Genomic DNA, 21,921 nt, shown 5'->3' with positions numbered 1-21,921 from the left:
ATTATGAATTGGCTATATTCATCTTTTCACTTATAACATTAATTATTAAACCTTATGATTAATCATTCAAGAATACTGATTATTATTATGCTCTACTTGGGCTATGTTGTATATTACATATGTGTATGTATATACGCGAAATGTACTACGAAAATTTCCTATTTGTTTAGGAGTGAAAAAAAAAATCGAAAATCCGTGGATTAGATGGTCTTCTAATCTAACTGGCAATTTGCTGTTGGAAGTTGAAAAATTTCTATTGTTTTTACTTAATCATTGTTCACTGTATGCCTATTGATGTTGAAGGGAAGCAATATGACACGTGACAGCTGTCAAATTGACTCTCAAGTCCGAACTGAATTATTACGTAAACACGAAAATTGCATATACTTATGTATATATCTATAAGTTTAAAAATCATCGACGTTTCTATGGAGCGTCTTATGTACGATGACGAACTTGATTAATTATTGATTCAAAAGTTATCAGTGTCTCGACGATACTAGGGCTTCCAAATAGTAAAAGTAATTATCAAATGCACGGTGAACTATTATCAAATCCATCGATTCTTAACGTAATATATTAGAAAAACTTTAAACATCGATAACAATATTAGCAAATCAATCATTAATTTCACGGATGCGCTTAAAAGTCTAAGTTACCGTAACACACCGTTATATACTATGAAGCGCGCTGTATGATAAATTAAAAAATCAGGTAAAAGAAAGCCTCTTGATTTTCTTTTTTTTTTCACTAGTTCAAAGTCACTTTAGCTCTACAACTCCTGTAATAACCTTTTTCAAAGTTATTACACAGACACTGTATATAATATAATATTTAAAGAGTATAGGGTACTCATGGACAACTCAATTTACTCCAGTATATTAAGGTCGGTGGATCTTTGAGGATAATCTGGTTAATCGTCCTAGCATTTTCGCATGATAACTTATTACGTGGATCTACCTTCTTATTGTTATCTATAAAGTTACTGATCGATATCCAGTATCCATGGTTTTCTCTTTAAGTTCATTTTCTGAACTTGTTAATGAAGTGCAGATAAATCTCAGGTATATGTATAAGACAGCAGCAAACCAATGGCACGTATATGAAATGAATATAGAAAAGTTTACAAATTAATATGAGAAATTACATATACATATAATAGTACTTAAAAGGTGAGCAGGTGCAAACACTTGATGATTTTAATGTAGAGATCAATACTTACGTATGTCAATAGATGTGACATAAAGACACGTGTCTTTGTGGTATACATATGTATAACGATCAGCATTATTTTCCTTTAGTTCTTTTCCACTTTATCCGATTTTCATTCCGAAGTGTCTATATGGTGATGTTCTTCCTTCCAGTTTGTCGAATAACTGAAGAGTAAACTCGAAGAGATTGAATTGACATGGTGTCCGGTGCGATCACCAGACTTTAACGCATCCCCATGAGAATTTCCATCGCTCCGTGGGAACTCGGCTGTGTCTCGAATGATCCATTTCATTCAAACTTCCAATCACGGAGATCGTCCCTGCCGGCAATTCTTATACATACAAAATTGAGGCATAGGAAACGGATGGGAATTAAGCGGACACACGTCAGCACATGTTTTATGCATTGCAATTAGCGTATACAAATATATAACCATACACATATACATGTATACACATATGTACATATATAACCTATATAGTGAATAAATTGATTAAACTGTAATATTCTACAGTATAACGGTAACAAAGTAGAATATATAGTAATATACATATTATTATAAATACATATGTTAGAAGGCAGTTTCCAGGAATTTTTTCTTGGGTATTGGCAGTTATGAGGACAATTGGCATTTTCCAGGGTGGTCCTGGAAAAATTCTATATATAACGTATACTTCCGGGGCCATTATGCGGCACTCACGTCGAATTTTTCAAAAAGAATTGTATGCTGGACACTCGGAGTTGTGATGGGCTAAGAAATAGTTCGTTAGGTTAGATTAGATTAGATTTTCAATGCCACATGTCCCAAGGTTTAGTTTTTTTTTATACATCAGATTGTCGTCGTGAGTGCCGCATGTCGTCGAAACTTCTCCTTGACATATATATATATATATACTTGTCAAAGGGTAGTTATGAGGACGCGTGCCACTCACAATGGCAAGCCCATGTTTTTTTCTAAAAAAAACTAAACCTTGAGACATGTCGTATTAAAATTCCAACCTAACCTAGCTTAACGAAATCATTTCTTAGCCCATCACAACTGCGAGTGTGTAGCATGAAAATTTTTTCAGAAAATTCGGTGTGAGTGCCACTTTATGGTCTTGACAGTATACCTTACGTATCTAAATGCAATCAGGTCCGTCCTGACAAACATCAAATGTCCTCATAACTGCCAATACTCAAGACAAAAAGTCCTGAAAACTACCATTCTTAAAAAATATTAATATACATTAATAATTTATCAATTGCGTATTCATGTGGATCTAGATGACTTATAAAAATTACGATATCCTGCTAAGAAGGAATATCGGGAAAAGTTCTAAACTGGATTTTGTTTTTAAGCTAATGAGAATACACGGCAGAAAAATCAGATAAAGAATATACAGAGGGATGAGCAATTTTTTCCTATGATATAACGTTTATGATATTTCGTTTCCATATATTGCGTAGAATATGACGTATGGATATTGCTCAATGAGATTAAACGAATAATTTTTCTTACTCCACCCTTGATTCCTAGCAGTACTTCTATGGTACAGTAAGCTCTTTAAAACTATTAACTGTCAATTAATTACAGTGTACAGCACTAATAATCTTTATTCTCTAACATGTGTATATACAAAAAAATATACGAAACAAATTTTATTATATAGTAACTAATAGTAGATGCGTCATCAGGGAGCTGTTTTCAGAAAAATATATAAAGAGCATATAATTCAGACACGAATTTTAAATCCTGATACTGTTAAAGTGTTAAACAGCTTAAATTCACGCAGTAGAGAAATATTTTGTACAGCCAGAGATATTAAATATTGTAATAATCTACAGCGAAAGTAATCTACAGTTATCTCGCAAGTGCTGATTTAATATTTTTTAATTGGATTTATTGCGCTTGGTATACATACCATACTGAAGCGTCGAATGGTAACAGGAAAAGGGATATGAGGGTGTAACCGTGATAGTTTATTTAGAGTAGTCATTCGGAGATTATAATAGAATTTTGGAAACTCTTGCATGTAGATTCGTGCAGATGCTTATTACCGCCTTCGCTACCACCTAGCTCGGTAAAATTTAGATTTAACGGATTGTGTACCCCCAGAATCGAATTTCGGTATCCGGAGTACACGCAACCATAGGAAGTCATCATATCAAGTTGCAGAGGTTCCGAAAGCACCGTGTAGAGAGCGCAAAGATCTAGAATTTCTAGATTTTAGAATTGTATGATTGTATTGTGATTGTATGATTGTATATTTTGACCATAGACTATTAGAAGAGAACTTATCTATTGGATATGAATACCGGGAGACAGTGTCGCCATCTGACGGATTTTCCGTAATACTTGTAAGACGCAAGAGAAAATTGATAATTATATACATAAAAATATTGTTACAATTTTAACCACACGTAATTATATGAAAACGTCTACGTGGAAGCGATTAATTTTTTTGTGTATTATATCCGCCACACGTAAATTAACGAATACAAATTATATGGTCTGATATTCATGAGTCGTGATTCGGGCTAAAGACATTCGCAACGGTCGACATAATAAGACTATTTGATATTAACATAGATGGAGTCACTATTAATGAAAATGCACCTGTGAACTACAATTAATAGCATTCGATCGACGTTCTTGACAAACGCATTAAGCGCTAACTTCGCTTCGCTAGATCCGAGGCAACAAGCGATATAAACACCTTCTTTCCCATGTCGGGCAGGTTTTTCGCTTCTGGTTATTAGACTTGCCAAATTAAAGATCGAGGACCTTTCTAGTTTAATTGACTTTTAATTTGTTGTGCCTGATCGTAAAGAGGTTGTTTGCCATTGATACGCGCGCGGTTTTATTAACACGCTGACATGGGCGCCTACTGATTCTCGCTACAAGACACAGCCGAGGGAAGCAGCCGTCGTGAAAAACTGCCGATGCCGATTACCTTCTGTGAGTTTCTCTGGTCTTTTAACGTTTTATAATACGGATCTTTGTCTTAATGTTGTCCTCGATTTATTGAACCAACGTCTTGTTTGCTTTTAGATGATTATAAACGAATACCCGTACGCAATGTCACGATTTCATGGAAACTTGAATCGAAATCTCAACTTCACAACGTCCCTATCTCGGTACTAGACACGTACTGACCGATTATGGCCTTTACTAGGACATTATACGTACTTGTGATTTAGGACGTCTGCACGGTAAGTTTTACTAGTTAAAAATTACTTTTGTTGAATTAAAAATATTGTTTCAATACCTTGGGATGGGCTCTGTGCTATTCGGAGAGGCTGTATTAGATGGCATAAGATGCTTCCGGTCCTTTACAGATTTCATACTTGTTTAACATTGGAAATATATGCTATTTAGTTTTTTTTTTATTTGAAAATATTGATCTTGACAACATTCTAATGGTTTGTATTAGACTGTAGTATGATAGGTCAAAAGAAAAATGTTACAGTAAGGACTTATTATTTAGACAATTATTTTGTCTAATAACTGTACTTACGCATCTAGCTTATAGATTTAAGTGGAAATAGAGAAAGTATGTGTAAGAGTAAAGTATCTATATATGCATAATGCATTGCTGATTGGGTTATACTTATGGGTACTATTTTCTTTTTATATTTTTTTTTTAAGTTCAGAAAATATAGGCACTTTGAATGATCAAACTATTCAAATATTTTATAAACATAATGGTTATGCCGTGTCTAACTGATAATTTGTGACATTGCTCCAAAAATCTAATGTTTTACTGAACTTTTCAATATACATGAATTTATACTGCAAGCTTTATTGACAAATGAAAGAATTTTCTATAATATCTTACCGTAATATCTGGCTGTTTTTCCTATCATTATTGTGAGATATTTGCTTGAATCCAACATTATTATACAAGTAATTATTGAAGTTGCTAGCACTATCCATCATATATATGTGTATAAATAGAATTAAAAGATTGTGGTAAAATACCATTTTGCTGAAAGCTTGATGCATGCAAAAGAATTATTGTTGCCTAAAGAATTTAAAGCGCGACTTGCAAGCGACAGTAATAGATTGAAGGAAAGAGTATAAAAATGTTTCAGTGAAGACGTGCGAGGAAGGACGACGACGGCGAAGGTAAAATGGCTCGTCGTCGAAAGAATGAGCCGAAATCGACGACCAAGTCTCCATCAAAATTTGTTGCCGTACGAAAGTCTAGCAGGCAGATAGCAAAGAAGCAACAGCAGCAGTTGGAGGAAAAAAAAGTAAACGGCGAGATTTTACAAACGTCGCAGACGCAAAATGATGTACCTACATCTGAAGAATGTCACGGTAGCCAAGATCAGCAGCCCCGTAATCAGTCGACATTTAGAAGCCTTCATAGTGTGCATAAGAAATTTGGAAAATATCGCTGTACATTATTGGACAAGGAATCATCCGGAGATGCGGTGGACAATTCTGAGGACGTTGAAGATAATTCAGTGTCGATAGCTAGCCTCAAACAGGACGCGAACGAAAGCGACAGTCAAGACGATCTTGAAAACGTCCTCGCAACTCCTGATAAGCTTAGTCCAGAGGATGTGCGTGAAGTTGTTGTAGGAAATTCAAACGAAGCAGAGACAGTCCCGAATGAGGCTTGTGTCTGGCAGGAAGATGTCATCGAGGAGACCATTATTTGCGAGGAGATGGAGGTCGAGCCTGACGGTATCGATGCCAATGGATATACCATTGATCAACATGATGGCAGTGTTGTGATTGAACAAGTTCTTCTTGTAGATGAGCCTGATTACGAAGGTAAGGGTGTTGTTGGGTTTGCTGTAATACAGAATGAAGATGGAACAGAATCTATGGTAATGGCAAACGATAGGGATATGCAGTCTGAGCAGGCACAGTATGCAATGAAGAAGCATAACTCTTTGGAGCTGCAAGATGAACATATGGTGAGATCTATTGGAATTAATTACCAAGAATCATCAAAGGAGTATCAATTAATTCATGAAGGTGTCAGTAGCTTGCATGTATCTGAAGATGCCCCAGGCTCCAATTCGCCAAGACTAGAGAATTCTGTAGGTTTTTGTACAAACTCTGACAATGACAAGAGCAATGAAGCTACCTGTGATTTTCTTGAACTTTCGGAAAGACCCACAGTACTTCCTCGTAGACGTAAACCAAGATTTGCTAGAAGCGATGAAATTATTCCAGACAATTCTACTGAATCTTGCTTGGAGCAACGGGATGATTCGAATTCTGCTGACTGTGTGGATCAAAATCAGAAGCATAGAAGCCAATCAAAGTTCTCTGTTAGCGAAGACAATGAAAGAGTCTCGAAATGTGAAGCAAAAGTTAACAGTACTATATCAAAAATAGATAGCAATTTGGCCATAATGCAAATTAGAGAAACATCTAAACAATGTGTTACGGAAGTTAATATGGAGAAGACTTCTGAAGGTTCCTCTGTGTACATTGAAAAATCAACGTCTTTGTTTTCATCATCCTCGTCCTCTGCTTCATCTCCATCTTCATCTTCAGCATCATTCCTTCGAGAGGATAATGTCTCACCAATGTCCGAAAGACCTGTGAATAATCCACAGGACAGGATGTGCCTATCAGGCTTAACAAATGACAAGAATCTTAGAACTAAAAATATCATAGGAAATGAGAGGAAAAGAGTTACTCAAGCACATTCTCATGACGTTGATGTTAATTGCATTAATACAGATCAGGAGAAGAGTGCAGATCAATCACAGACTATAGAAGAATTATCAAGAGATAGTGAAATGGACGGCAACAAGGTCGACTCCGAAGATATAAAATTATTAAGTAGTAGCAGTGAGAATAGTAACGATACACTTCTCTCAGGCAATAGTTGCAAGTTATCCGAAGAAGCCAAATTACTCAGTGATAGCAAGAATCTTCAAAACAATCAGCAAATCGAAAGCGACAAAAAGACCGGATTTAGAAGTCGTAGCGGAAGTACCGATACTACTGGATCTGAGAGTGGTTCAAATAGTTCTGGTATACGTCGGAGCAGTCGAATTCGTTCCATTGGTCTGATGAAACAAAGGTACAGATACACAATAATAATATGTTAACTAGAATCATTTATATTTCTTGAGACTTGTAGGTTAATACATTCCTTTTTGTTGTTCCTTAAATTTCGTTAATGTTTTGAAACATAATAAATAAAGTACTCTACCGGAATTGGAGGAATCATTCATATATTAATAAATCATTGATATAGTCTTCGTTTCAGATCACGCGGGCGCGGTTTGGTAACGAAACCATCTATAGATTTGTCCAAGACTGTTTTCCAGCAGGAGCGTGATAAAAACCCAAGTACTTCCATGGGAACATGTCAAGAATCTAAAGACAACTCTGATAACCAATCAGAAACACAATCTGATAGAGAGAGCAATGGTACTACTAATAAAAATCTGACATCATTCGACTCCTTGACACCACCACCTACCATTTTGGCTAACACTGGCTATGATTCGGATTCCTCGAAACCAGTCAAAGTAAAGTCCCGATGGCGCAGATCAAGTGAACTCGAAATGGGCAGCTCTAGTTCATCAGGATCCCTAACAGCAATTCCGTCAGGAATCGGAACGTGCAATTCTTTACCTGCTTTTGGGCTTAGTACAACTATTGGATTATCTCCTTTGGTTGGTTCATCGAGCACTGCTGGTTGTATAGCTACTAGTCTCACTAGCACCGGTACTAACAGTACCACTAGTGTTGTTAGCGAGACTATCAACAGTACTGCGGTTGCAAGCATAAGTCTTCCAAATCTGCTAGAAATGGAAGCATCTTGTGAAAGCTTATTCACGACAGGGAATAGCTCTGTTGCATCGTCAAGCATAGTGATGTCGAAGGTCGGTACGAAGATTCCTTTACCTATGGTTCCTGAAATGAAAGATAGAGAAATGGAAGAGAGACTAAGTCAATTCGAACATCTCAAGGAAAACTTATACCTTACAGAAAGGTAAGTTAAACTACGAGGTCGAACTAGTAAAAAGTGTACTAAAAACCTATAAGTTTTTTAACAATCAAGAATTAATGTGATATTTTCTTATTTTATTATTTTAACAGGTACACAAACAAAGAGACCAAAAGAATGGTGTGCGATTGCTTTTTAACAGAAGAGGAAACCATACGCGGTGAATTAGGCTGTGGTGAGGATTGCCTTAACAGATTGCTTATGATCGAATGGTAAGAAACTTTCTATAATTTGTTACGTAGAAATTATTTAATAATTTTAACGTTAATTAATATTTTAGTGGACCAAGATGCGTCGTAGGGGATCGTTGTACAAATAAAAGATTTCAAAATTGTGAATATGCCAAATGTGAAGTGTTCAGAACAGAGAAAAAGGGCTTTGGACTACGCGCCGTGGGTGACATGCTTGCGTATGTACATGTTTACAAAAACATTGTACTGTGCTACTGCATTATATTTTTAGTGCATAATGATGGCCCTAATGTAATTACGTTTCTTATTTTACATTACAGAGGAGAATTTATAATGGAGTACGTGGGCGAAGTTGTTGATCCTAAAGACTTTCGACGGAGAGCAAAAGAATATTCAAAGGACAAGAATAAGCATTATTATTTCATGTCGTTAAAATCTGATCAGATCATTGATGCTACCATGAAAGGAAACGTTTCGCGCTTCATAAACCATAGCTGTGATCCAAACAGCGAAACGCAAAAGGTTTGTTTGATAATAAACTAAATATTAAAAGTGTGGATAAACATAATCAATGAAATTCGTATATATCTAATATCATTTGTTTCTTACAGTGGACTGTAAACGGGGAACTTAGGATAGGTTTCTTTAATAAGAAATTTATCGCAGCTGGTGAAGAGATCACGTTTGATTATCATTTTCAGCGTTATGGGTTTGTACTTCCTAAGATTATTTAACAAATTAATCTTTGCACGACAATCATATAGCGTATTTCAACGTTTCTTTGTTAAAAAAAAAAATTAGCAAAGAAGCACAGAAATGTTATTGCGAGGCGCCAAATTGTCGAGGATGGATTGGCGATACTCCGGAGGAAGAAAAGGAGAAGATCGAGAAGAAGGAGAAGCGCGAGAAAGACGTCAGGAAGAAGAAAGAGGAGAAGAAACCTATTGATTACATGGAAGATGAAGATGTATGTACAATTTGCGTTTTAATCGAGTCCCTTATGTTTTATAAATTGAGCCTTATCAATGCTTAACAACATATGACACTTTTCTCTTCAGTTGGAAGAAGAAATAGAGAAACTCTGCCAGGGTGGTCTGAAAAATCGAGCGCAAACGTTGACCCTCAGTCGACTTATGGTTCGTAGCCGAGAACTAGAGCACAGAACACGCTTGTTACGAGTTATACAAAGTGGAGAACAACCCTGTCGAAGGCTCTTCTTGGATTATCATGGTCTGAGACTAGTATGGAGTTACATGATGGATGTAGCATCTGATGATACAGAGGAAGCTCGTCAATTCCGTTTGGAGATTCTAAAAACGCTGAACACACTGCCTATACCGAATAAGACCATGTTAATGGATAGTAAAGTATACAGCGTTGTGGAAAAATGGGCGAATAGTCTTCATCTTTCGCCTAATACTGCCTCACCAGATGACGAGCAACCTGTAAAAGTAGATAAAATACCTGCCGACGAGCCCGATAGTAGCTGCGACAGTAACGAGAAAATCCCTGTAGATTCTCAGAGTGACATTGCTCAAAAGGTCATCAAAGATACAAATGGTATTTTTGATGGCAATGCAATCAAACAGGAAACAGTCATTGAACAGAATTTGATCTCAGAAATGGCTTCGAGTTTACTTGCTGAGTGGTCCAATCTGAAGGAAGTTTTTCGAATACCGAAAAAAGAACGTATTGAGCAGATGAAGGAGCACGAGCGAGAAGCAGGTTAGATCAGCATTCTAATGAAATGTAACGTAATGTATAATAATTAGATATTAATCATTTTTTTGTTGCTTCGTCGTGTTACAGATCGTGGTTATCGGGAAGATCTTGACAAGGAAGAAAGAAGGGAATCTTCTTATGACAGGTAATTATAAATATTTTTCTAAGTCTGATGATTCTTCGTTACGTTTCCCAGAAAATTTGGCAACTTCTATAACATCTGTATCACGTCTTACTATTCAGGCATAGGTCAGATCGATATAGTCGAAATGATCCTGACAAACGTGTCGATAGGAGACGAGGACGTGAATCTCCGGATTTTGAACATTCTAGAACAAAAGATAAGAGAACGGATGAGAGAGTGAACCTAGTTCCGGTACCCAGAATGACAAAGTTTGAGCGTAGACAGTTGTTCGCGTTAAAAGTCGCCAAGGAGGAAGAGGAACGACAACGTCGTCAGCAACAGGAGTCCTGGCAGGAACACGAAGCACGATGTCTTGCTCTTGGCATGGATCCTCACACGACTGCCACTGTCGACCCTCAAACGGGTTATCCACTTTTCTTCAATCCGTCCCTAGGACAATGGCAACCCTATCCTATGCAAGGTTCCACTTTTTTGCTTATTCACTTTCAACTTCGTTATTCTTAATATTTTAGTTATAATATTCCGCGAATGTCGAGCCTTCATCCAGGAATGCCTTGTTAGTCATTACTTTACGTTTCTCGACAATTTATTTTTCTAATTTTGCTTTTTGATAATAATTTTCTTAGATTTGATAAATACATGTGGTTTATGTATGTAAATTAATTATAAACGCTAGTTTATTGTAGTTTCAGAATAGTAAGTTTTGCAATAGAACCGGTATTCTTATAGAGAAGATCGATTCTCTTGTAATAAAATTGCATGTTCGCAGAAATATGGGCTTCAAAATAGAAAGTAATATTTTCAATAAAAGTTCTGCTATAATTCGTTGTTCAATCTAAAGTTTAAACATGAACGTGTAATTTCTTAAAAACAATAGGAATTATTGTTTAATAATTAGCATCAACGTAATCGAGTTCCTAGAACTGAACGTACCTACATACATATATTTTTGTTCATTAGATGGTGGAGAAATTACGCAGCAATGTACTCCTGTCTACATGAGACCATCTCAACCATTGTCAAGCCACGCACAGCCTGGCATAATAGCTCAAAATCATCATGTACTCCCCCCTGGAATATCCCCAGGAATCCCATCAGGAATTCCACCAGGTGTACAATCAGCTGTTTACGCCCTTAACCAAAGTAGCAGTTACAGTCAAGCGAGTGGATCGTATCCTGTGCTGCCTCATCACCATCAATCTTATCCGGAAGGGCAAATCCCGCTACAGAGTAACCTGGTGCCGATCCATAATGGTACTGCGCCCGTTCCAATCTCGGCTCAATCCTTATACTTGGATAAGCCTCTAGAGAGTCCATTCCCTGCTGTAGAGCCTGTTCTCGCATCATCTGCCACAGCAGCATCTACCACAACGGAACCAGCTGTTGTGCCGCCGATGGACCTTCCGCCGAAGTGGAAGTGGACTAAGGATGCTCGTGGCCGAGTTTATTATTACCACGTAAAGGAAAGGATCTCCCAGTGGTTACCACCTCCACCAGATCACATTGGGGTTCAACCGGATTCTTCTTCAAGTGAAGAATCCAGCGATGATAGTAGCTCCTCGAATGAGGAGGAGGATGAAATGGAGGAAGAACGTCCCGCAGAGGGTACCGATGATCTCATGGAACTGGATACTAATACAAACTCCGTCGCTTCGACATCCACGGCTAATCCTAAGGAAATTGTAGCACTGAAAAAAGCGGAAGTTGGTATAAGTAGCGCACCTGTATTTCCCGAAGTGAAAAAAAGAAGAGATGGACTGGTCCAGGAAAGAATAATCAGTGTAAGTTAATTTTTTCATTAATAAGTTTTAATAAATAGCTGAAATGATCGTACCCAGTATTCAACTATTTATATCACACATGAAGCTTCGGTAATTCATTGCATATTATTTAAATACATAGTCACATTTAACCTCTATATATTAATAGTACAATTTTTTACAATTACGCCTTTCAACGTTTGAAGATAAGCTAGAATATTATTATTCATATTTCATTGCCAAATTTCATCCCTTAGCTCTCTTTGTATTGCCTCAGCAGAGTAAGACTGCACCGGAACAGCATTGATCTTGTCCCTTTGTCCCAAATACCAACGGACCCAGTTTCACTATTCATCTGTGCTTCCCATAATTTGCCCACCAAGTTATTTTCCTAGTGAACCTCGTGAGCATATGTGACGTTCTGCTTTTCTGAGTTTATTCGTATACGACCTTTTTTATCGTCTTTCGAGCTAGTAGCTGTTCAGATGCGCTACCGCTACTTCTAAAATATATTCTGTATATTTTGTATTAGATAATATTTTTTCAAAAGTCTGAACAGTTGTGGTACAACTCTTTCTTCATCCGAATCTTCATTCCGGGCCTGAGTCTAACTTGCCATTGAACCCACGAGAAGTCCATCACTAAGATCGCTTTCCCTAGTGATGCTTCTTTCTTCACACCTCTTGGGGCCTTCATTAATTCAAGGAGCGCCGATAGGATTTTCTAGACAATATGTCTCTTCAGTAGCATTATTAGGCAGGCTGATACAACATTATAAGCAGTTTCTTGAGTAACACATCCATGCCTACAATTAATTCTGATTAAGATTGGTAGAATTCTCGCCTGCCACGCAGATAGCTGGGATGCGATTTGCGACCGATGCAGATTATGAATTGCAACTAATTATTGTGTATCTCTTTTTTTGCAGCCACGTCGAGAAGAAGATCGGATGGATCATAAAAAGTACAAGGAGATAAAAGATAAGCTAAGACGTCAAAAAGAGAGAGCGAAATTAAAGGAGCATGTTGAAAAGTTACGAAAGCATCGACGAAACAATAAATTGAAATCTCACTCAAGACATAGTCTGAGTAAGCAACAATCGCAAACTACTGACGCCTCGTCCACGTCGGAAAGAAAAATTAAGGACACTTTTAGAATAAATATGGCCAACGTAATGGTCCATTCCCTAAACCCTTATAGGAAAAATGACTGCAAGCAAGGAAGAATCACGAATATCGAGGACTTCAAACATCTTGCTAGGAAGGTATGTAACGATTTTTTTTGCCCTGTATTGTGTTATCTCCAAATTTATGACTCAAGATAACCAATCGATGATGCATGAATAATACATCCGATCTAGTATGAATTTTAATTACGAACACTTATCATTTCTAATACCACGATCAATATGAATTTATATTTTTTATTTGCAACTTCTTGCCACTTTAATTCTACATAATTAAATATTTATGTATCTTTATGTTCTTATCAATTACAGTTAACACATTTTGTCTTGGCGAAAGAATTGAAGCATTGCAAAAGCGTGGACGAGCTGCAGTGTAACGAAAACGTCAAGCATAAAGCTAAAGATTTTGTACGTAAGTATATGAGCAAATTCGGGGCGGTGTATCAGAAATCGACGGACGAGGATTAGTGTTATAATTGCTACGTAATTTTGTAATTTATTACGTGTACCTATCTCGCCTTTACTACTGTGAATCCCGTTAAAGTAGTACTTATTAAGTGTAGATAAACACTCGTAACTGTAGTAACTGTAAAGATAGAAAGAAATGTACACGGATACCGGCGCTGTTGAATTGCCTGGACACGCAAATTTGTCCAAGGGCAATCGATTTTTTTTAATTCGGTGAATTTTGTAAAAAAGATGAAAATGTATTATGCCAATAATGAAAATTTCATAACGAGTCACTTGTGGACCTTTTCATGTTCTCTCTTTTATAAAAACGAGACATAGGGTCCCTGTTTGCGTCGTGACTTAGTATATTAATGCTAAGCTATTTCCATAAATGAGCGTTATAGAAATCGATTAAACTATTGTTGATAAGACTATGAATTCACAAGATTGTACTATCGTAAATATTTGTAAATATGGTACGAGCATAAGCATGTTTATGCCAATTCTGAGGTGTTCGGACGTTCTTGTGATTGTTTTATGCGCGGTGCGAAGATCAAAGCAGCCAGACGTCACATAGTTACTAATTAGTGTAGCTCTCTTAATTAATCAGATGATTGTATCTTCGTACCACGCGATCCTTTTCTCACAATGTATTTAATCGATGCTGCAGAGAAAAAATCGATTTCCCAATGGATAAATATTTCATTAATAAAGATGACTCAAGTTTTAAATTTAAGGAACCTTTGTTTATTCATGTTCCCACCGTTTTAAGTAGTACTACGTTTGTTATGTGTACTAATTGTTTTTAATTCAGTCAATTTAATGTAAGCATAATAATCATAAATAAGAAAAGTAGTGGACCTTTTTATTTCACCATAGTATAGAAAATAAGAAGTGAATGTGTCAGAAAAACCTATACTGGTTAAAAAGTCTCAACCACATATATACCAACAGCCTATTTACATATTCTTAAATGCTGTGCATAGTTTAATTTTAGGTAAGTATACGTTGTCATATCCATGACATTTACTGGAAAAATTTAAAAAATTGTATACTAATGTTTGAAGTATACTCAGTAAAAGGATAGTGTTCTGTAATAATAAAGTATTCGTTAATTTTCCAAATAAAGTAAAGCGTCCAAAGGTTACATTATTTCACTGTTACTTGGAGAAAGCGCTAAAGCGCGCTCTGGAGGAACTAATTTATAAGTGCTTCCGGCGCAATACTCCTGGAAAAGAGTCAAGAAATGTTCACAGACAGATAAATATGTAAAGATTCTTCGAATGACTCTCAGGTATATAAATGTAAAAATACATTACAGTAATAAAACAGGTATTCTTAGGTTTCGTTGAACATCTAATAAAACAGAAACTCTCTTGAGTATTGGAGAGTGTTGATTGGTAGTATCAGGGAGTCGGCCATGTTGACGGGGATGGACGGTCATAGTGGAGGGTGCGCTGATTGAGAGCAGAGTTCGAGGGAAAGGAAATCGGGAGATCCGCGAAGGAAGCTCCTCGAGCAGAACTTGACTGCATTCCGCCCCCAAGTTCGTCCCAAAATATTTGGTAATTCGTTGTTAACAAGTCATTTGTAAACAATTAACAATTGTGTGCGCGTGTGCTTGGCTGCCAGCTAGCCAACCAGTCAGCTTGCCTGCCTGCCTGCCTGCTTGCTTGTCTGTCTGCCTGCCCATTAGCCATCCAGCAAATTCGTCCTAGTCGAGCGCCGGTTAGATAGAAGTGGCGCAGCAGTGTGTCGTGTTTGTCGTGTACATATCGTGTAACCTAATTGTGCAGTGTCACTCCAAGAGATAAGGCGCGAGTCCTAGCCGAGGTTAGATCGCTTCAGGTTTTCATTGGTATTGTTGCGATCGCGTCTCAAAACGGTGAGTAAATCGCGAAGGAAAGAAAGAATGAGGGAGAAAAAGAGAGAACGAGCAATAGACATAGTAAATGAACGGGTGCGAGAGAGTGAGAGCCATGGCTACACAAAGAGTAAGCAAGAGATAGGTAGAGAATGAGTAAGAATTGAGAACTGTAAAGTAGACAGAGAGGGAGAGTGAGAGTGAGAGAGTGGTGTATATTCCAGAGCGAGCTGTCAGAAGTAGCATATATCATTTGTGAGCAGGGCCATTTGTATGGAGGAGTCGCTACAGTGGGAGGTATTGCTGGAGGTGGACAAAAAGGCGGAGGCGGTTGCATCTGATCACTTTTGTCACTATTAGCTTCGTTGTTCTCAAGAAATATCTTCATATTTGCGAGGTTCTTTAATGGCAGATGTCTACGGCGCTGGAAAACTGCCTGATTGCTTAAATGTACCGTCTGACGGTGCTGTGATGTCAGGATTGAGACCTGTCACGAGTTGCGTGTTATTTGTCCATGAGATTGAAGCCTTTTCAGAGCTTCTTTCCTTCCGCGTATGCTTTTCTTTTTTTCATATTCACGAAAGGATCCTTTTATCTTTGTTTAAAGTGTCAATGAGAATCGTAGCGCGGTAGAAAAATAACAACTGGGTGAGGGCAACGGCGATAACAAGAAATTGCGTTTATTTGATTTTGCTAAGTAAACGTGTCATTAGAAACAACGTTCAGTATATTATACGTAGTATATATTTACGATAGTATCATGATCATTATTTAAAAATTTATTAAAAATGTCACGTATGCGTCGTATCCAAATTAATTATCGTGCTAACAATTGTACACCGCACTTACGTTAGTTTAGTCTCGGCACCCACGCTTCTCTCACTGGAATGAAAGAATTTGCTGGCTCAATGTACTTTGAAGTCTTGACCTTGATGGCTCGTGCTTCTTACCATCTAATAACCCTTATCATTGTCACCCTCGTGTCTTCATCTTTTCTTAGTTCTCGTATCATCACTAACTTTATTGTTGTCTGTCATTGTCATTGCCAATAGCGTTATTGGTGCCGTCAATAATCTTGTAGTCATCGTGTCGTATAGTTTGTTGTCGTATTGTACGGATAACGTAGTGATACGTAAATTCAATAAGGTAATGAGGAATATACGACGCCCCATCCGATTTAGAACTAAGGTTGGTCCATTAATTCTAGAATCGTTTTAAATCTGTAACCTACAACATGATACCTGGCAATTAGTTAAGCAGGGAATAACGAGACGCTCGTGATTTCCGGCCGTTTTGCCGGTTTTCAGGCGATCTGGCTTACGTCACCAACAGTCTATATCCGCCCCCTTCGTTTATTTCCCGTTAGATACTTTCCTCTTTATTGGTTTAACGTAGAACATTTTCGTTAACTTTCATGGTTTTCAGTGTACACTGTTTTTCAATGCGGTGCAGTTTGCTGCCTGATCAATTTGGTATTATCGACTAACAAGATTACTTACTGTTAGACAAGCTTTGACCGTTTAGTCATGATATTGTGCGACCCTAATTTTTGGAACTTTGCGATAGATTTCTTATTTTCACTCTCATCGTGGTTAAAGTTAACTCTTTTCCTTTGGAATAATGTATTTGTTTGTTGTAACCGTTGTACTGAAGCTCCTCGACCCCTCGTTCGTTACTTATTTTTAGTTTTATCTTTTGAAAGATATCCCAACAGGCCAAAAAAATACAATGATATTAGTATTGACAATTTCGTATATAGTATCAATATAACTTTTGATAAATAGAATTTAATTGATTAAGATTATGGGTATCATTTTTGTTAAGTATTAATTATTTTTCAATGAATTGTTTTCTACTGGTTAAACAAAATTGATTCTAGAAATTTTATTAAGTCTGTCAGTACTTTCTCATTTTAATTTCATATCTCAATGAGATTCTGTTGCACGTGCTCTGTGTTTTATGCTAGATATTTGTTGTGTTTCCATGAAAGTTTTACATATGTATTTTGTGATTATTCTATACTTTATAAGCATTAGTTAGAACTCCTGCGATATGCCAGAATCAATTTGTGGATACTAGGATGTTCTTTTTGTACAAATGGGTTTCTTATCTGTTAAAAATATGGAGTTTTAGTATAAATAGGTTTGTATTCTATTTAATCTTTGTATTTTGGTAAATAGTATCATTTCAAAAACATTGTAATAAAATGTACCAAAGAAAAAGCTTACGTTGTATTTCTTTATATACACAAAGCGTTTACTACATGAAAAATAGTTCTAGTATGGCATAGTATTGCTTAAGCATTTTAATCTGTTAGTATGATTCATAGCATAATTGTATAATATGCAAAAAGAAAAATATAAAAAATCTTTGTTCTTAGGACAACATGGCTAATCGGGGTACGGCCCAAAGGCCAAATGGCCAAACACAAGGTAAAATTTGTCAATTCAAACTGGTACTGCTTGGTGAATCTGCTGTAGGAAAATCCAGTCTTGTCTTGAGGTTTGTCAAGGGCCAATTCCATGAATACCAGGAGAGCACGATAGGAGGTGAGGTCAACCATACAAGAAACTTATAATTCTTATCTAAATTGTGCATATTCAAATAATACTTTACAGTATAAAATTTTGTTTCTGGATATCAGGTAAACTGATTGCTTCAAGAAGAGTACATATATTTTGCGTTATCTATTCGCTTACAAATATATTTCGTATGATATGTGGCCAAATTGAAATATCCTAAACTAACAATTTCCATATAATAATATTTCATCTCAATGAATACTGTTCTGAAGAATATCCTTAAATATTTTATCAAACTCTAGCATTGCAAGCAATGTAAATAATACTATTTTACTGTTGTCCGAAAATAAAATGTTTGTTTTTAATGCATACGCCAGAAATATAGGTTCGTTTAAAGTAATACCATTGTTTTTCTATCCGCAGCTGCATTTCTCACACAGACTGTGTGTTTGGACGACACAACCGTGAAGTTCGAGATCTGGGACACTGCAGGCCAGGAACGGTATCACAGTCTCGCACCAATGTATTACCGTGGTGCACAGGCAGCAATAGTCGTATACGACATAACAAATCAGGTACAAGAATGATTCGTATAAAATTATGCAATTCATTAATAAAATCTTATTAATTATTCTTATATCACAGCTAGGCAATTCTTTCGATATTGTATGATGCCTAATAAGAGAATAGAAATACCAAAATTGACACTTGGATTATAAACCGGTCATTCCTTCTCGTGGGTGTTGTCCTAAACCATCTCATGTTGCAATGAACTTTAATAGATTTTCCGGTGTCAATTTTAGCACGTACTATCTCAACATGTGGGTGGTTAAGTGATTAATAGAAGCGTTTGCATTTGGCGTCTGTCGCAGGACACATTCGTACGTGCAACAACGTGGGTAAAGGAGTTACAACGACAAGCCAGTCCAAACATAGTAATAGCCCTGGCAGGTAACAAGGCAGATCTTGCCAATAAACGTGTAGTCGAATGCGACGAAGCTCAGGCTTACGCGGATGAGAATGGACTTCTTTTTATGGAAACTTCAGCAAAAACAGCTATGAATGTGAACGATATATTTTTAGCGATTGGTAAGATATTATTTTTTTTTTTTTATTATTTCAATGCTAAATGGTCCATGTCCTTTGTATTCATTTAATTCATTTGATTCTCTTGTACACTTTGTTATGGTTTATAAGATTGTTTTGAGCATTTACGCGTTTAGTCTTGATGTTAGTAATAGTTTCTTGAATTATATTTACAGCTAAGAAACTTCCAAAGAATGAACAAGCAGGGAACGGAGGCTCGAGTGGGCAAGGTCGTCGACTAGCCGAAGCAGAAGGACAGAAAGCGACTGCTGGCAATTGCTGCAAGTGATTATTTGAATCTGTAAGTATTTATTTTTTTAATTTTTTATTGATATCTAGTCTAGGAAATTTATAATTTAAGATACAGGAACGCAGGGAAGACGAGGTTATTATTTAAATCTTGTACTGTAGCTTTAAATCAATATATTATAGCATAAAACGTATTCAAAATTCACCAAGGTTCTGTAGTCAGGGTATTTGGCGTTTCAGATTTGTACCATAATGAACAGAAGTAAAGAAATACACATACCGTGAACGTCTGCATCGCGTGGAATCTACATACAAGACGGGAAGAGAGGTGGGGATGTGGGGTTGCGGGTTGTGAGGTGAAAAAGCAGGACAAGCAAAAGAAAAACAAAACAACCATAAGGCCAATGGGGGTGGAAGAGCTGTGAAGTCTATATTATTGTACGTCAGAATTTATGAAAACTTTATTCACCCGATCGATCGACCATAGGAGAGTCAGAAGTGAGGAGATAAAACACCAAGAGCTGGGATAAATAAGAAGAGGGTCAGGTCAGTACACCCCTAAGTCTGACTGAATCTGACCGATCTGCCATTCAATCCAATTGTTATTGCAATATGATATCCTTTCTCATTGTGGTTGTCATAATTAATAAGTTTGCATTTATTTATTTCCATTGCAAATCAGGATGTACTGACCTGCTGGCTATCAATGGATATAAAAAAATATAAAGTAGTGAGTATGACAGCTAAAATGAAAAAGAATATGTATATTATTGCATTATCAAACGTTTGGAATGTCGAGTCGATTATACTCGGTCAGAGTTGGCAAAAGCGATAAAGAGAAAAAAAAGAAAAAAAAAGAAATCATGAGGAACTCCCATTTTTAATTCTAGTAGTAAGCGGGCGGTGTTCGTTATAAATATATAAATACATATATAAATACAATTATATTATAAATCATATAGGTGATACGATTTGTGTAATAAGTAATAAGAACGATAATAAGAAATAACAAAAACAAAACACGAGGATGAAAATGAGGAGGGAGTATGGGAGACGGAAAAAAAAGAACAACAATAATGATACATTTAAAATATACATATATGGTAACGACGACACAAAAACAACAACAAAAGTAACATCGATGATTTTTGGCACACGAAATCTTGTAAGATACAGTAGACGCCATTTCTGCTGCTATGATTATCATATATACATATTTTCTTCGTTAGATTGTATCGTATCGTGTATAACACACTTATTACTTTAAGATATATTGTATATTAATTTTATTGATAAATCATGATAAATTATGAATGATTATACAAGGAGATGAATAAAACTTGTGAATATTATGATACATGTATATTGGTCCTTATTATCATAAGTTTTATTATTCTTAACAGTCACTTGAAAAAACAATTGATCTTATCAGCTACGTTTGCTTGTCCTGTCAATAGTTCAGAGAAATGCTGTTTTCAAATAATTCATTGGCATGCTAATGTAAGGTATTACAAAATGTCAGTTAAATCAGAAAAATATTCATGTACGTCAGTTCAACGACATTTAGAAAATGCTACAGGCTCCTTTTCGGATGTCTTGATCAGTGACAAAGAAATTAATTGCAGACGAGTGAAGTCTGAATCAAATGTTCATTACTCTGTAAATTATGATGATTTATGTGGAACAATATGGCCTTTAATTACTTTACAAAATCCGGCACACACCCGAAGTTATATTTTTGCAGTAAAGCCCAAATTATGTGTCTGGGAGTTCATTACTCCACAGGACCTATCTTATCTTAAAGAAAAGCAACAGAACAAGCATGATGTACTTGAATTGCTTGGTAAAATGCATAAAATATCTTTGGAAGTGCTTATAGATACTATAAAGTCATTTTCATTATAGATAGGAAGTTACAAGAGAAAGAAGTACACGATAGCACTAGCAGAGACATTTTTTTAAAACTGATGTTTGAAATATTCCAATTCTCTCGGTAACATTTATTTAATGAAATATATGACATTGTCATTTAGAGTATGATAATTTTTCAATGATTATAATTTTTGTAGAGACAATGATTTTACCGAGAAAAGCGTTTCTGCTCTACTGGGAATTTTTTATAATACACATAAATTTTTCTTATTGAGTCCATGGCGTACTGCTGTCGAAACTAATGAATTTTTTCGAGAATCTTTGTTACTGCACACTGTGATGGTTAGACATTTCTAATGAAAGATGCTTAACCTGTTTTTAGAGTAGAACTATTTCTCATAGGGATATTATAAAATCATATTTTAATAACTGCTATATTAAAATTTTTTAGCTGCCACCTAAAAGCGATGAGATATTTAATTTAACTGAATGTCATAAAAGTTTAGAATTATTCTGGCAGATTTACATGAGAAACATTTCTCTTATTCGCTTCACCTGCGTTCCCAATTATCGTTTAATATTGTCACTTCCGCTATCGAAAGATCAGCACGAAGATAAGGACTCCCTAGCACAGAGTACCGGGATTGTATAACGGGCTGCTTCCGAGATGAAGAGAAGAAAATAATTG

At 36.3% G+C, this 21,921-nt stretch overlaps 3 protein-coding genes and 1 long non-coding RNA gene across 12 annotated transcripts; 3 read left to right on the top strand and 1 right to left on the bottom strand.

Moving 5' to 3' along the window:
* The first annotated feature begins 3,851 nt into the window (after positions 1–3,851).
* LOC107273288 lies at positions 3,852–14,376 on the top strand. 5 transcript variants are annotated; one of them, XM_015751338.2, is made up of 16 exons: positions 3,852–4,153; positions 4,247–4,407; positions 5,290–7,250; positions 7,428–8,171; positions 8,279–8,398; positions 8,467–8,595; positions 8,698–8,899; positions 8,989–9,086; positions 9,179–9,344; positions 9,436–10,102; positions 10,187–10,244; positions 10,343–10,704; positions 11,205–11,498; positions 11,574–12,025; positions 12,933–13,268; positions 13,503–14,376. In XM_015751338.2, the coding sequence occupies exons 3-16, from the start codon at positions 5,329–5,331 to the stop codon at positions 13,656–13,658; spliced, it is 5,706 nt and encodes a 1,901-aa protein (XP_015606824.1). In that variant the 5' UTR covers positions 3,852–4,153; positions 4,247–4,407; positions 5,290–5,328; the 3' UTR covers positions 13,659–14,376. The 5 variants fall into 5 exon arrangements, with proteins under 5 accessions (XP_015606824.1, XP_015606821.1, XP_015606823.1 ...); XM_015751335.2 differs by having other exon boundaries at positions 5,295–7,250; positions 11,205–12,025; XM_015751337.2 differs by having other exon boundaries at positions 7,440–8,171; positions 11,205–12,025.
* Positions 14,377–15,046: 670 nt separating this feature from the next.
* LOC107273290 (ras-related protein Rab-5B) lies at positions 15,047–20,713 on the top strand. 5 transcript variants are annotated; one of them, XM_015751348.2, is made up of 6 exons: positions 15,047–15,186; positions 17,885–18,053; positions 18,450–18,601; positions 18,899–19,115; positions 19,289–19,413; positions 19,602–20,713. In XM_015751348.2, the coding sequence occupies exons 2-5, from the start codon at positions 17,891–17,893 to the stop codon at positions 19,399–19,401; spliced, it is 645 nt and encodes a 214-aa protein (XP_015606834.1). In that variant the 5' UTR covers positions 15,047–15,186; positions 17,885–17,890; the 3' UTR covers positions 19,402–19,413; positions 19,602–20,713. The 5 variants fall into 5 exon arrangements, with proteins under 5 accessions (XP_015606834.1, XP_015606832.1, XP_015606833.1 ...); XM_015751346.2 differs by having other exon boundaries at positions 15,049–15,205; XM_015751347.2 differs by lacking the exon at positions 15,047–15,186 and adding an exon at positions 15,270–15,525.
* LOC112495182 lies at positions 16,154–16,587 on the bottom strand. Its single transcript, XR_003061504.1, has 2 exons — positions 16,455–16,587; positions 16,154–16,386 (listed from the first exon to the last, which is right to left on the bottom strand). It is a non-coding gene; the product is annotated as an uncharacterized LOC112495182 (long non-coding RNA).
* On the top strand, positions 20,664–21,885 carry LOC107273255. The gene is made up of 4 exons (XM_025090629.1): positions 20,664–21,204; positions 21,267–21,354; positions 21,431–21,575; positions 21,685–21,885. Exons 1-4 carry the CDS (start codon positions 20,691–20,693, stop codon positions 21,883–21,885), a joined length of 948 nt encoding a protein of 315 aa, XP_024946397.1. The 5' UTR covers positions 20,664–20,690.
* Positions 21,886–21,921: the final 36 nt, after the last annotated feature.

This window comes from Cephus cinctus, unplaced genomic scaffold (assembly GCF_000341935.2).
Source record: "Cephus cinctus unplaced genomic scaffold, Ccin1 Ccin1_scaffold1553, whole genome shotgun sequence".
NCBI classification, from domain to species: Eukaryota; Metazoa; Arthropoda; class Insecta; order Hymenoptera; family Cephidae; genus Cephus; species Cephus cinctus.
This window is presented reverse-complemented; position numbering and strand designations above follow the sequence as displayed.